The sequence below is a fragment of the Leptinotarsa decemlineata genome, unplaced genomic scaffold (assembly GCF_025532065.1).
Source record: "Leptinotarsa decemlineata unplaced genomic scaffold, Ldec_3_MD MMD2_P_RNA_scaffold_5, whole genome shotgun sequence".
In the NCBI taxonomy this organism is placed as follows: domain Eukaryota; kingdom Metazoa; phylum Arthropoda; class Insecta; order Coleoptera; family Chrysomelidae; genus Leptinotarsa; species Leptinotarsa decemlineata.
The window spans coordinates 14638861-14654022 of NW_027412532.1; the positions used below are offsets into that span (position 1 = coordinate 14638861).

The 15162-nt window shown below is 36.0% G+C and overlaps 1 protein-coding gene across 1 annotated transcript in view; it reads left to right on the forward strand.

Moving 5' to 3' along the window:
* Window positions 1–15162, forward strand: part of LOC111514530 (juvenile hormone esterase) — a 34717-nt gene that overhangs the window by 9058 nt on the left and 10497 nt on the right. Inside the window, exons 4-6 of the mRNA XM_023170785.2 lie at window positions 5630–5963; window positions 10225–10427; window positions 13280–13424. Coding sequence (XP_023026553.2) covers window positions 5630–5963; window positions 10225–10427; window positions 13280–13424 — 682 coding nt within the window. The remainder of the gene's footprint in view (window positions 1–5629; window positions 5964–10224; window positions 10428–13279; window positions 13425–15162) is intronic.

The window sequence follows — 15162 nt, forward strand, 5'->3', positions numbered from 1 at the left end:
ACATACACGGATCAAATACCCGGAAAAACCAGTTTCGGGTTTCGCTCCGTGTTCTGTGTATTTTCTCCCCATAAGGATTATTTTCACAACGTTTCGGCAAAGTCTCATTTGCCATCTTCTGGTGATGTCTGGTTTTTTCAACTAGACTGTCTAGTTGAAAAAACCAGACATCACCAGAAGATGGCAAATGAGACTTTGCCGAAACGTTGTGAAAATAATCCTTATGGGGAGAAAATACACAGAACACGGAGCGAAACCCGAGAAAACAGCTCATCATATATATATATATATATATATATATATATATATATATATATATATATATATATATACATGTACACGGAATTTCGGTGGATATATATATATATATATATATATATATATATATATATATATATATGTACGAAATGGAATTTGTGTATATGAATAGTAATATGAACGTTGAAATTGTCATCATCTTCATTCTTCAATCTTCGAATTCTTTTTCGAACGAGTTAGTGAGAACTTTGAGAACTCTAGAAAGTTTAGAAAGTTGTGACTGTCAAAATACTATTTCTCTGCAATCCTCAAATGATTGTACCTTCGATTTCCTTACGTCCTCAACCTTTTCGATGGCCGTTCACTAGTATCTGGATCATCTTCATTTGTAAAAAAAAAATAAAAACATGGAATCAGTGGAGGGAGTTAAATTTCAATAACGGATTGAGTAGTATTAAAATATTGCAAGCATTTACCTTTTGAGTTTTCTCCTTGTGGAATGTCCAACGGCAACAAATCGTCCATCTCAGTCTCGGCTTCCTTCTCGTCCTACTCCTCCTCTTGCACCGTTTCAATGTTATTGCAGGTGCCCTCACAATTTACGCATAAACGAAATTCGAAACAGAAACGCGTTTTTCGGAAAATTCCGACGTACCAAACATAATTAAATTACTTAGAATCAATATCTAAGCTTCTAAATTTTCACAAGGTGTTCAGATAAGATTAATTCTATTCTACAGATCATTTATTCGTTACTCGACCGAACAATTCTATTAAAATGTTGCTTATTGAAAGCTCAATATATCTAAGTATATTAAGCATTTTTTTCCTTTAATACTATATAATATACATATACAGCACACGGGCCACATTTAAAAGTTCGCACACAGGTCAATGGAAAGCTCCCTACGCCAGTGACCCCAAGTTTTTTACCAAAAGATTTTCTCATGTTTGCTTTTAGCTTTTATTGCTTTCACCTTAAAATTATTCAGTAAAGGTCATTTGCCTACTGGATGAATTAGCAGATTGTTGCATAGAAAAAGGTTTCAGTACCTTGTTTCAACTTATACCTGTAAAAGGTAAGTGAACTTTAAGACAGGGAATCCTTTGAAATGTATTGAATTTTATTTAAACAGTTACCGACAATTGTGATATAAATTAAGAATTTGGAGTTTTGGGGGTTTTCCCTCACTTTTAGCGTTCTCCCATAGCCTAATGGTTGACTGTAGAAAAAAACTTCAATGACATAAAATGTAAGAAATTTTATCTTCTTTTTTTGTATAGGTGATCTTTCTATACAAAATGCGTAGTTTTCGAGTTATTCGCAAAAAACCAAAACGAAGTCGATTTTTTTCACAATTTTTGCAAAAAAAAACATTTCCCGAGAAAAATGTTGTTGGCACACCTCAGATTCGTGTTCAGCAGCCCGAAATACCATATAGAACCAAATTTCAAAACTCTTGCAAAACTTTCCGCAAACTGCCCTTTTTTTGACACAAGCTGCCTAAAGTATAACGATAAGGAACTCCTATTAGAATAATGCTCACCGTACATTCGTTGTGCTCGTATCAATAAGGGGGCGTCTATAAATTACGTGAGTATTTTTTTTTAATTTTCTGTCCGTCCCTCCCCCTCTGGTGAGATGCCGTGAGATTTTACTCAACCCCCTCCCCCATCCCCCAATCTGACATGAGATTTTTCAAAATGTGGGTTTCTTACGTAAACACGTTGGATGGTTATTGTAAAAAGAAAAAAAATTGCTTCGTGCTTTTATTTACGATTAGTTAAGACAAGTAATCAATATTGCCGAGAGTTTAATTATAAGTGTAATAAAAATTTAACAATAGAATAGTTAAATCGTAACTACTGTGATTAAAAAAAGAATATCTACTCTAATTCAGTCCATGGAGAATCATGCGTGGTCTCAAGAGAGACTATTGGAACCAACATGTCCATATGATTTTCAGTAAAATCATCTGCTCCTTCAACTTTGTTCTGATCTAGCCACTCTAAGCCGTTGGCGCTTGCGCACAGTAACTCATTAGCTCGTCTTGTGACAATACGTGAGGGTCGCACATTGCGGAACATACGCGCTGGCTTAGCTGATGCAATGTGGGCGGCTCGCCTGTGCTCTGCAGCTCTTGTGCTCTGCAGCTCTTGTGCTCTGCAGCTCTTGTGCTAGATGCAAAGGAAATACCGCATGTACTGCAGCATCTTTTCTCTAAATCATCTCGTACACTTGGGCAATAGAGATTGGGCAAGATTGAATCAAAAGCATGTACAATCTGGATTAAATGGACCAAAATAGTATAATTTTTTTTTTCAACCAGAAAAAAATGCGTGATATTCGCCGGGACCCCCCCTCTCTCCAATGTAAGATTAGATGAGATTTGACTCGACCCCCTCCCCCCCTTAAACACCTCACTTAATTTATGGACGCCCCCTAACAGATCTAGTTTTCCTCATTCTTCATGTTGAATAAAAAACTGAACGGAATCGAATAATCATATGATTATGCAAATTAGTACGAAAAAAACTTTCTTAGAGAATTTTGCCAATGACTAAGATAAAGTTTTCGTTAGGTCGTCCGCATTATTTGAAAAACATTCATTTTTGAATATGATTTTAATATTTTCATTTCATGATTTACTTATTTTTATGTCAGAGTTTCTTAAAAACAATTTTTCATAAATGATATAGACGGTTGAATATATGATGCCATTGAACGATTTTTGGCTAATTTGTCTTTATGAATTCAAATTGAACCAAAGCACTGCCGAAACAGCCCGAAAAATTAAGCACGCATTTGGCAATGATAGTGTTAATGAACGCACTGTTCGACGGTGGTTTGGGAAATTTTTTGTTCAGGAGATTTTAGCCTCGAAGATGACCTGCAGTAATCCAAGACGAATATTTGAGGACCCTGGTGGGATTGTGTGGGAGCTGTCAGCTCCCATGCGGTTTTTGATTGTTTAAAACTTTTAAGAAAGGTTAAAAAGAACGAAAAGTGGTTGCACCATGATTTGAACGATCGACGGAAATTGTCACGTTTGAAGGTTTGTTCTTTGCTTTTGCGCAATCAAACCGCATGGGAGCTGACGACCAATTCTTCCGTCATCCCACGCACCGTTTGCGATGGTTGTCTTCACCAGAGAGACCAAGAGACCACTTTGGTACCCATATTGAGAAACAATATATAATACGCTATTTTGTAACTGCGGCTATCTTGGATACACAATGATAGGTACATAATTTTCAAAATGAGAACTGAAATTTTCTATGTTTTTTACCACTTTCATTTGTAACTAACTTTACTGCAGTTTCGTCCTATAAGGACATTTTCAAACTTATATATCAAACTGCAATAACGTTAGTTACAAACGAAAGTGGTAAAAACATAAAAAGTTTCAATTCTCATTTTTCTTGATGATTTTCTACCACGTAGTAACGGCTACATCCATCAATTTATTGATACAGAATTTATTAAATTGTTTTGTTATTGAAACTAAATGTATGTACCAAATATCAGATTGATCTGTCGACCGGAATGGGGGTTAAACTTCAATTACTAAATATGATACAAACAAATTAACAAACAAACAAATAGGGCAAGCTAAATAAAACCGTTCAAAAAATAAAGTTTGGAAAAAAATGAACAGCGTCAATGTATAGACTTATGATATACTGTTTGGAACCTTTGGTGTAGTAATGAATATTACTGGAGTTTTTTCCCAACACCAAATCGTTATTTTTACACCTCGACACGTGTTTCGATCACCAAGTGATCATCTTCAAGAGGAAGATAAAACTAATAACTACTCAAAACTAAAGCTACTTATACTAATCAGGTACATCATACAGGTAGGTAATCAGTAATACCACCCATACAAGTGTACCACCCTAAATTAATTTTACAATTGGCCTTTCTATTATTTACAATATGTCCTTATGTATGTTTAAATGTTACAGCTATATATAGAACAATTTTCAGCTATATAAAATTAGTTTCACTATATTGCCTATTTCAACAAGCTATATAGTATGCTACTTGGTATTGGTCCGTTGTCGTTATTCATAATATTATTATGTTTACTTATTTCCACACTCTCATAGGCATCTAGTTGCCTGTTGTTATTAACTTGTCTAACTAATCTTGAAGAACTGAAGTCTATGGAATGGTTTTGTTGCAAAATATGATGGGCGACTGCTGATTTTTCAAATCTTCCATATTTCAAGTGTGCTATGTGTTCCTTATATCTCACTTTAAAAGATCTTTTTGTCTGTCCATAATATTTTGCATTGCAGTCCTTACATTCAATTTTGGGAAGTCCAAAAGACAAAGTCGAGAATTCGGAAAAGTCTGGAATTTACGAAATTGAATATAAGGAATGCGATACAAAATATTATGGACAGACAAAAAGATCTATTCAAATGAGATATAAGGAACACATAGCACACTTAAAATATGGAAGACCTGAAAAATCAGCAGTCGCCCATCATATTTTGCAACAAAACCATTCCATAGACTTCAGTTCTTTAAGATTAGTTAGACAAGTTAATAACAATAGGCAACTAGATGCCTATGAGAGTGTGGAAATAAGTAAACATAATAATATTATGAATAACGATAACGGACCAATACCAAATATCATACTGTATAGCTTGTTGAAATAATATTGTTGGGTTTACTGATTACTACAGAAAGACACATTGTAAATATATTTAGATATGCAATATTGTGAAACTAATTTTATATAGCTGATATTTGTTCTATATATAGCTGTAACATTTAAACATACATAAGGACATATTGTAAAATAATAGAAAGGCCAATTGTAAAATTAATTTAGGGTGGTACACTTGTATGGGTGGTATTACTGATTACCTACCTGTATGATGTACCTGATTAGTATAAGTAGCTTTAGTTTTGAGTAGTTATTAGTTTCATCTTCCTCTTGAAGATGATCACTTGGTGATCGAAACACGTGTCGAGGTGTAAAAATAACGATTTGGTGTTGGGAAAAAACTCCAGTAATATTCAAGTAAAACCTCTCTGTCGATTGGTATATACCACGACACAGTAGAAGAAATATTAATTGAGGTATGAGACTACAAAAACACGTGACATTGAAACGAGTATTTGACAAATTTTCTGAAACAACCTACTATCATTCTGAAAGTAGTATGAGTATTTGCACCAAATGTTTCAATATTTGGTTGCTTCCGAGTTCATATTCCAGAATTAACACTTTCGAATATACCGTAACTTGAAAACTCAATTCATATCTGAATCTTCAGACAAATTCATACTCGTTCAATTTCTCTCGCAACATTCAATTTTATACTAACCGAAATAATCAAATCATTTCAGGAAAATGCAACTTTACTCCCCGTCATGGTATATTTCTATGGGGGAGGTTTTCGAGACGGGGCATCTCAATACAATGTTTATGGTCCAGATTATTTAATAGAACATGACGTTGTCATGGTGTCCATGAACTACCGAGTGGGCCCATTTGGTTTCTTGACGACTGGTGATAACGTGATACCTGGCAATGTTGGACTGAAAGATCAAGTACTTGCTCTTAAATGGATCCAAAAAAATATTGGATTATTTGGCGGTGATAATACAAAAGTAACTATTTTCGGACAGAGTGCAGGAGCTGCTTCAGTTGGGTTTCATATTGTCAGCAAGCAATCCTCTGGTGAGTTTCAACACATTTTTTTGGCTACGGCACAACAACTGTTTTCATACAGTGTGTTTGTTTTTTTTTGTTTCGTTAACCAGCTATCGCACCCCTACGAACGACAACCCTCAGGAGTCAAAACTTATGCGAGCTAAGGACTAACGAGGTCTTACCTTTTAATGTGATTCCTAACCCAGATTGAACGATAGCAAGTGAGCAAGTGAGCGTTCAGCCTGGGGCTTGAACCATCGACTCACACATCGGCCCATTGACTGAGTGAACAAAGCACCCACGTCGAACCGCCCGGCTACCGACCAAACATTCATTCATTCTTTGCCAGAGTTTCTAGTTATATCTTCAACAATAGTTGGTGTCATGTTTAAAAAAAATTCGATGAGATTACAGGGGAAGAGTCAAAATGCACAATTATTCAGTATATGCAAGCATATATAGAGTTTTCCAACAGGGACTTCCGAGCACTGACAATTGATAAGGGCCAACTTGTTGAAGCTACATCTGTCAAATTAGTTGTTATTTATTCAGTCTGTTTTGCCAAATCACCATGTACTGCTATAGCATTCAACAACACGTGCAAATAATGAGATTGTTTTATCAAAATGGGTGTTCTGTTCGGGCAACGTACCGCGTGTTTCACTCATTTTACGTTCGCCATAACTGTCCTACTGAGAGGAATATTTGCAATGTTGTGGATAAATTTGAGTCCACTGGTTAAGCAAAAGATCGACCAACACCCATACGTCGACGAAATGCAATATCTGCCGAAATCAACGACGCTGTCTGTGAGAGTGTGCATGAGAATCCGAGGCTGTCGATTTCGCGTCGCTCATAGGAACTCTACCTTTCACAGACCACGAATTTTGCAGCGTGACTTGGGCCTGCGCCCGTACAAAATTCAACTTACTCAGAAACTCAAAGTGAACGACTAGATTGAGATGTTTTTTCGCTGAATGGGATCTGGAGCGGTTGGCAACTGACCCTAATATTCATCGAAAAATTATCTTCAGCGATGAGGCCAATTTCTGGATAAATGGGTACGTGAACAAATAAAATTGTCGAATTCGGGACAAAACCAGTTTAAATGAGATCCAAGAGCGTTCAATGCATCCCGAAAAAACTTCAGTTTGGTGTGGATTTTGGGCTGGCGGCGTCAGCGGTCCATATTTATTTCGGAACGACGTTGGCCAGGCCATCAATGTCAACGGCGAGCACTATAGGTCAATGATTACCAACTTCTTCTGGCCTGAATTGGATGATCTGGACACCAACGATATGTGGTTTCAACAGAACAGCGTTACATGCCAAACAGCTCATGCCACATCGGATATTGTGCACGAACAATTTGAGGACATGTGAACTGGCCACCAAGATCATACGTGGATCATGTGGGATTTTCTTGGGTGGAAAGTATTTGCGAATAAGCTACAAACTACATAGATATGTATGTATATAGCAGGGAGGGTGAGTGTATATCCACAGCACTTAAGGCCACATGTGACCCATTGTACATCCTCCCGAGAGTTGTCCTCCTAGGTCATCGTCCAACCTGTCCTTTCCAGGAAGGTGGACAGGTCACTAGAAAACATCTCCTTCATAACGTCAGGTGTAGACCAAGACTCGCCGAACACATGCTCTCTTTGGCAATCTTGAGGTATCCCACGGCGGCCACCGCGAAGGTTTTGGAAGGTGCAGCGACATTACTGTCGTTGCGCAGCTTCTTCAACTTTCCTGGGGTTTCCATAGTGGCGGTGTTCAGGGAGGGCGCTTTCCTGCAGGGGCAGCCGGTACCTTGCCTTTATTCAAAGCGGAAGTCTCCGCGCTGTTGGAGGTGGAGTGGGGAAGGAGGGTGCACTTATAGTTGCTGCCACTCCTGCCTCTTTCGCTCTCTTTCTTCTTTTGGTCTCGGTGTCGCAAATGCGCAGATCACCTCGAGATGTATTACATCCATCCACCTATCCACCACCTGGGGACGCGCCTGATAGGTAGCCCAACCAACGGGTAAACTACAGCGGTTCTCAAAGCGGACATAATCCATGCCATCGGTCAACTTGAGCCTAATTTATGCGCCAGAGTTATGGAAAATTGAACGTTTCGGTTGCGCTCCACCCAGACAAGTCGTGGCATACATTTCAACGATGTTATATTGCACACCTAATGGCTTCAATAGGTTTTTTGAATGAATAAAAAATTTCGATGATATCTCGTACACACTTTGTATTATTCAAATTGAAAGATAGGAAGCGCTTATGGAAGATCATATATTAACATGTTGAAGATAAGTCTTGCTATCACAGTAACGTTCAATTATGTAACCATTTAGTTCGATTATTGCATGTTGGGACTTTCATTGTCAGTTTTCATCGGATAACGATTGTAAATATAATTGAAACACCGTGAAATAGCTTGATTTGAATTTTTGTTATTCATCCTCATTTTTATTCTCTTTTTTTGTGGTTGATATTCTTCACCATTAAAGAGAACAAAGTCCGGGTGGTAGACCATGATCGAATGGAACCTGAAGTATAAAACGTATCATCACTGGTATGACCGTTTTTTTTGCTAGGACGAAAGTTATATCTCCAAGTCTTAGCAACAACTTACCCACAAGCTACGTTATCACTCGTATTTATGATTTTAGTGAGTGGTAGGGGTGATGATGGCTACGTTGGTGGGGGTGATGGCAGGGCATTCAAGCGAAAGATCAACTTGATTGGTCCGCACTGTTACTAGTTTGTTCTGATTCGTCCACGTTGTTGATAGGAGTACTGAGTACTGATAGGAGTACTGAATACTACGTTATGTCCACCCATATCGTTTTGTGTGGAATCTGGAATGGCCTGATTTTGTTCTTTCTAATCGTGGTGACTCCGGCCGTGAAAGCCTATATTCTCTAATATCTGTTTGTTTACAAGTAAGAGTACTTTCATATTTCAGATCACATATTTTAAAACAGATTGTTTTTCATTATCGTTTCTTAAATATCATTTCCTTTTTTGAAATTAATTCATAGGTATATTTTGGTTTTATATTCCATTCGTTTATTCTACCATGGATTTCAATTCTGAACACCTTTTCAGATTGAATTTTATTCCATTATCTAATATGATTCTAATGTGACTTGAAATTTGTGAAAGAAAAAATGCAATCAAAATGATTAGCTGCAAATATCAATTATATTGAGCAATAAAAAACGTGAAACGAAATTATAATAAAATAAAAATAAGCAAAAAATTAAAAATTGAACAGTTACAAATGGAATTAAAAAAGTTAAAAATGGTTTCAAACCAAATTTCTTCACGACGTTTTGATTGTTAGTATCCATAATCATCTTCGGGTGATGACTGGACTATTCCTTCGTGAGATGACTATTTGTAGGTCATTCGAACGCATTCACCTATCCACTCTTTCCTCTACCGGTTTAGCGGGAGTTGAACGTTTTACTGCTTGATTATAAGTTTTCATATGTTGCGTATCTCTACGGTAGTTTGGCTGAAAGCGTCGTTGGACAAAATACATACAGCTTCTTTGAACTTTTTCTCTAACCAGTATTCCTTTCTGTGGGTAATCCCAACTTTGGACCACTTGATGTTATGTTGATGAGTCCAAGCATGCTCTGCTCTCTCTTCGATCTGCTGGCTTTTCCTCGCTGTGTGTTTCTCTTGTGCTCGGCAATAAGGACATTCAATAAGGACTTAGACAATGGAACTCCGAACTAATAAAATTCACCATGAAACATTGTCCACCAGTTTCGAACAAACTTTTTAAGATGTTGAAAGTCCAAACTTTTGATATTCATCAACTAATATTCTGAACCACATTCAAATATACACAAATATGCACAATATTGTTAGTACTAACAGAAAAAGCGGCGAATGCCATACGATTAGCGCTATCAAAGTGTTAGGCCCGAGACTTTTTAGCCCATGTAGTTACAACCCTGAAATAAATGATTCCCTCTTTTAAACTTAGCGGGAGAGTATTGCAGTTCTGGTGATTAGGAAAAGTAGTTGTGGAATATCTGGCGTAGATATATTCTACGCCAGATATTCCACTATTATATTTTATCAACACTGAAATACTATAAAGAACTGGAAGAGAGGGAAAGCGATACTAATAATAATATAAATACTTTACATTGAGAACACTGTCAATTGTTAAGAATACAGACAGTTTACCAAAGTCAGGTTCGAACAATTAATACTAATTATATTACATATCGATAGTGTCATTTTATTTTAGTTATTTAATTATAATTTTCTAGGACTGTTCAGGGCCGGGATAGCTGAAAGTGGGTCAGCTCTTAGTAACTGGGGTTACCTGGCTGATCCTAAACCATATGGTTACGAGTTGGCCTCTAAAATTAACTCTACTAAAAATTTTGAAACGAATGAAGACCTGCTTGAGTTTTTACAGAGCGTTCCTGCAAAAGTGATAGATATAGCTTCAACGAAAACAACTAATATAGTAAGTATTCAAGTGATGGTATTAGTGAAAAATCGATACGAATTCAATGAGCTATTATGTGAACTAACGTATCATACTTTCACTCCTTTACTCTGTGGATAAATTATCTTACAATTAGAAGAAGCATTTACTGTTATTTCAGGATAAAAAGATGAATACCTACTTGTTGTTTCCCGCCAGTTGATTTGTGTGCTCTTCAAATTTTGAGTTTTCCAAGTATTCCAACAGCAACAACAATGAATAAAAAATTAAATGCTTTTTACAATATGATAGAGAAAACCGCTACCAAATCAGTTCAGCCGTTTTTGATATCACCGCGCACAATCGTACAGAGAAACAGACAAATATTCTAGACATAATTGTTTGTGGTTCAATTGCGTTAATAAAGAATGGCAATATTAGTCACTCTCAGATATCTTCCATGTACAGAGAGCCTTCAGTTACATTATTATTATATGTATTGACTATAAGTCATAAATCAATAATTTTAACTTGTTTGGATTTGATTATTGAACTCAACCAATCAGATACTTTTATGATCAGATCGAATATACCGAAAGTTACTTTCTTCAACATCAAAACTTTTATATACTTCCTTCCCTCGAATATTAGACCAGATAGCTGATCTTTGTGAAAATTTTTGAAAAAAACGTTTTGGCTTTCTACTTCTCCATCATTAAACAATAAGATGGGAAAACTTTCCAAGAAAAAAAATAATTACAATGAATTTTCTTCATAAAAATATGTTGGATCAAAAAATTTACAACTGGAAAAAATCCTACCGAAACAACTACTTACTCATCAACATTAAATTAAACGAAATGAAATTTACGTTTAGAAACAACTACTTCTACGTAAACATTGCATTACACGAAAATGTTATATATGAAAAAAATATTACTTACATGAAATCCTCGATGGTGTACTTTGAAGTTTCGGGACAAGACACCAGTCTCATTACCTCATCAGCACAGTTTTGGATAACATTACAAGACGAAGCAATCAGTGTTTTGATGTTATGCATTTATGTTATGCATTTATTATTGAAAATGAAAAGAGTATCTTTCTTAAGTAATTGTATTGGTGGTTTTGATATCATTGTAAAATTGGGGATGAATCTTCTGTAACATTCGACTAAGCCCGAGAATTATTTGATTACTTTTTAAGATCCAAGAAATTTATAATATGATCAATTTTGCTGCCATTTGGCTTCACTCCGTCTTTAGTTATCAAGTGACAAATATAATATTTCTTTTCTGAGGAATTCCCATTCTGATTGCATTTTGAGATTATCTCAGCGAAGTTTTCTGAATACTTTTTTTTAGTTTCGAAATGGATGGTAAGAAAATAAATGATGATGTCGTCCATACAGACGAAACATCGCTCATTTTGGTTATAAGGTAGAATGTTATCCATGACTCTTTGAAACGTTGATGGAGCATTCATAAGACCAAAGTTCATTCTGAGAAATTCAAAATGGCCGTTCTCTACTATAAATGACGTTTTAGGAATGTTTTTGTCATCGATTTCTATTTGGTGGAAATCAGAACCAAGGTCTAAATTGGTGAAGTATTAGCATTTGCCAAGTTGGTCTAGAATCATCGAGAGGGGTATTTATTTGTCACTTACAGCAATTTTTGTTTTCCTTGTGTATCTAATTTCTTCGGTATAGCCCATACTGCTTATGACCAGGTATTCCATTGACACCTATCAGAAAACAACTACTACCCTGGCTAATACCATATCCTGGCTAATTGATTAATTTTTAGGGATTTATGTCAATTTGATCAGGTTTTTGAAGTCAGCTATCAATTGTTTGTTGTTCTAGGAAGTCAGATCCGAATCAATATCATGAACATGACTTGTATGAGGATTAGCATTAGGGACTAATACTGATTCAGTAACTAGGGTTTTTTCATTCGTTATACCTTGAATCATAATATTTTCTGTAGATCGGTTTCTGTATTTTTCGATAGTTTCAGATTCAAAAATTGAGTATTTCGTATCGATTATTATTTCCGATGTAGCGGTAGCATCCTTAATATATAATATAAGTTTTTTTAGTCAAGCATAAATCAATTTTTTTCATAAATGTCTGGTCTGTTAATTGAGGTTGGGATCCAAATTCAGAGATTGGGTTTGAATTGTGATTTTTTTCTATAGAAAAAGGATCCGTTTTCGGTGGGTCAATCTGAAAAACCTGGGTTTAAAATTTATTTGCTCAATGGGTAGTCAGTGCATTGGCAGTCATAGACAATTTGAGTTGTTGGATTGTTGAGGGATTTTCAGAAAATTCTTCAAAATTTGTTTGATAATTATCTGTCAAATCATCAAATCCTAGGCTGAGCTTGTTCGATTGAAATTGGACTTGGGTTGAATAGTCGATTGTCTTTGTTGGTTTGGATTTTGTATTATAACTGATGATCTATTTGAATTTCGATTTGATCAAATTGCTTGACTTGGTCTAAAATTTTTGATTGGAGGGTCGATCTCTAAAAGTTTCGCTGAAAATTTGGTTTTGTTGGTTTTAGGGATTTTATTCCACATGACATTTGTTTTGAATATGTCTTTATCGGTTACAGAGATTGTAAAATTGTTATCGCATGGAATTTTGTAGTTTCTTGTGTTTGTTACCGCCTTTATTATTTCAAACCTCTACCGTTTCTTTCAACGTATTGTCTTCAATTTTCAATCCTTGATTTGATAATGCAATTGAACAAAATTATTTTACTTGTAAACTGGCCTCGCCTCTTTCAGAGGGGGCTACCCTCTAAAGAATCAGAACTTTAGCTATGAGATTATGAGATACGACCTTGTGAGTCTTCTATTGAATAACAATTTTAATTTCACAGGACCATCCTTTACCAGTTATCGAGGTTGAACACGAGGGAGCATTTTTGACCAAGAGCATGTATAGTATGTTGGAGAATGGAGAAATAAACAAAGTTTCACTATTGATGGGTGTGAACTCGGAAGAGCAAATTCATCTAGCCGAAGGTAAGAAGGAAGAAAAATATATAAGGTGGTTGACAATGTTTCACGGTGAATTCCATTAGCTCGGACTTCCATTGTCGAATATGATGTAAAATGATTTGAAATCCCTGAAAAAATCAATAAAATTAAAATGAACAGCTGAAAATAACAATTATATCAAGCAAGAAACCCTTCAGTTGAAAATAGCAGTTTCGTACACAGCATCCTAGTATCTGAACTACGAATTCAACCACCATCAATCGACTAAAAGAGGAATCATCCAAGACTCTTGTAGACCATGCTTTTGGGCTCTGTAATATGAAGGAAGGTCTCGAGAAAGAAATAGGCATCATCAAAAATTATCCTCAACGGAATGGTTACTCCAAAGTGATGGTGGAACAGACTTTGGCTAAAAGACAGCAAGAGCCTCGCAAGGAAGGGAAGTCATCACAACCAGTATAGTATTTCCAATACCAATTGGAACAGCACAGAGAAGGAATTCCCGCCTCGACATAGGCGTCGGCATATTATTTTTCAGTAGTAGTTTTTCAGTTACTTATTATTACAATCATAGCAATTGATCACCCCATGAAAAAGTTATCTCAACTGAATTTTTCCACTATGGGTAATTATGAAAAACTTCGAAATTTAAGGTAGTTGATTTCCGAGTTGAAAACTCTAAAATACAATGAAAACACAAATAATCACACCGAATTCTCGTCAAACATATACTTACAAAATAATAGAGGCCAAAAAAATTGCTAGAAAAATCAAAATTCTTCTTCGCTATATTCGGATGAGGTGGAATCATCATCGGGTTGAATAACGATCGGATCTATGGAACTTTTCACATAATATTTGTTCTCTTCTTTTGAAACGTGGGCCACACAGTTCTTCCACATATATTGTCAAGCACCACAGCATTCAAAGTCGGTGACTGATTACATTTCCGCAAGCTTTCTTTCATTGTGGCCCAAACCATACTATGGAGCCAATACTATGGAGGTAAACGTAAGAGAATATGACCACGTGTTTCACACATCGAATCAATAATATATCTACTCTTTTTTAAAATTACGTTGTTTTATGGTCGCCAGTAATACCTTCTTCGTTGGAATCTTTTCGGGTATTTCCATGTCATGATTTCGCATGAATTCAACAATATCTGCTTTTTTGTGTTATTGTTTGGTCAATAACCGAGAATGATACGAAGCGTTATCCATGACAATAACCGAGTTTGGAGGAATATTTGGGAGAAGCTGCTCACTGAACCAGGTTTCGAATAAAGCCGCAGTCATATCTTCGTGGTAATCAGCAGACGAATCTTTTATACTTTTGGCCGACAGAAGCAAAGCGTTAGGTACGAAATCACTTTCATTCCCGGCATGCAAAATTATAACACGTTTTCCCCTTGAAGAAGGTGTGTTCAAAGCACAATACTTGGTTTCGTCTACCCAGCCATATTTGACAACATCATGGGTGTCAAACCAAGTTTCGTCGAGGTAGATTATATGTCTGCTGGATTCTCGGTAGCTTTTCATTCGCCTCAAATATTCTTGTCGGAGTTGAACAATGCGTGTCGATTCCATTATGATCATTCGATTGTTCAATTTTTTATATTTGAAACCACAAGACAATAAGACACCTCGTAGAATTTCTAAAGATTTTTAATTGTAATCGGGATAGTCGAGTAATGTATACCAAATCATTTCCAAGGTTGGTACTTCATTTTTTTGGTATATACCATAAATTGTTCGCCGAA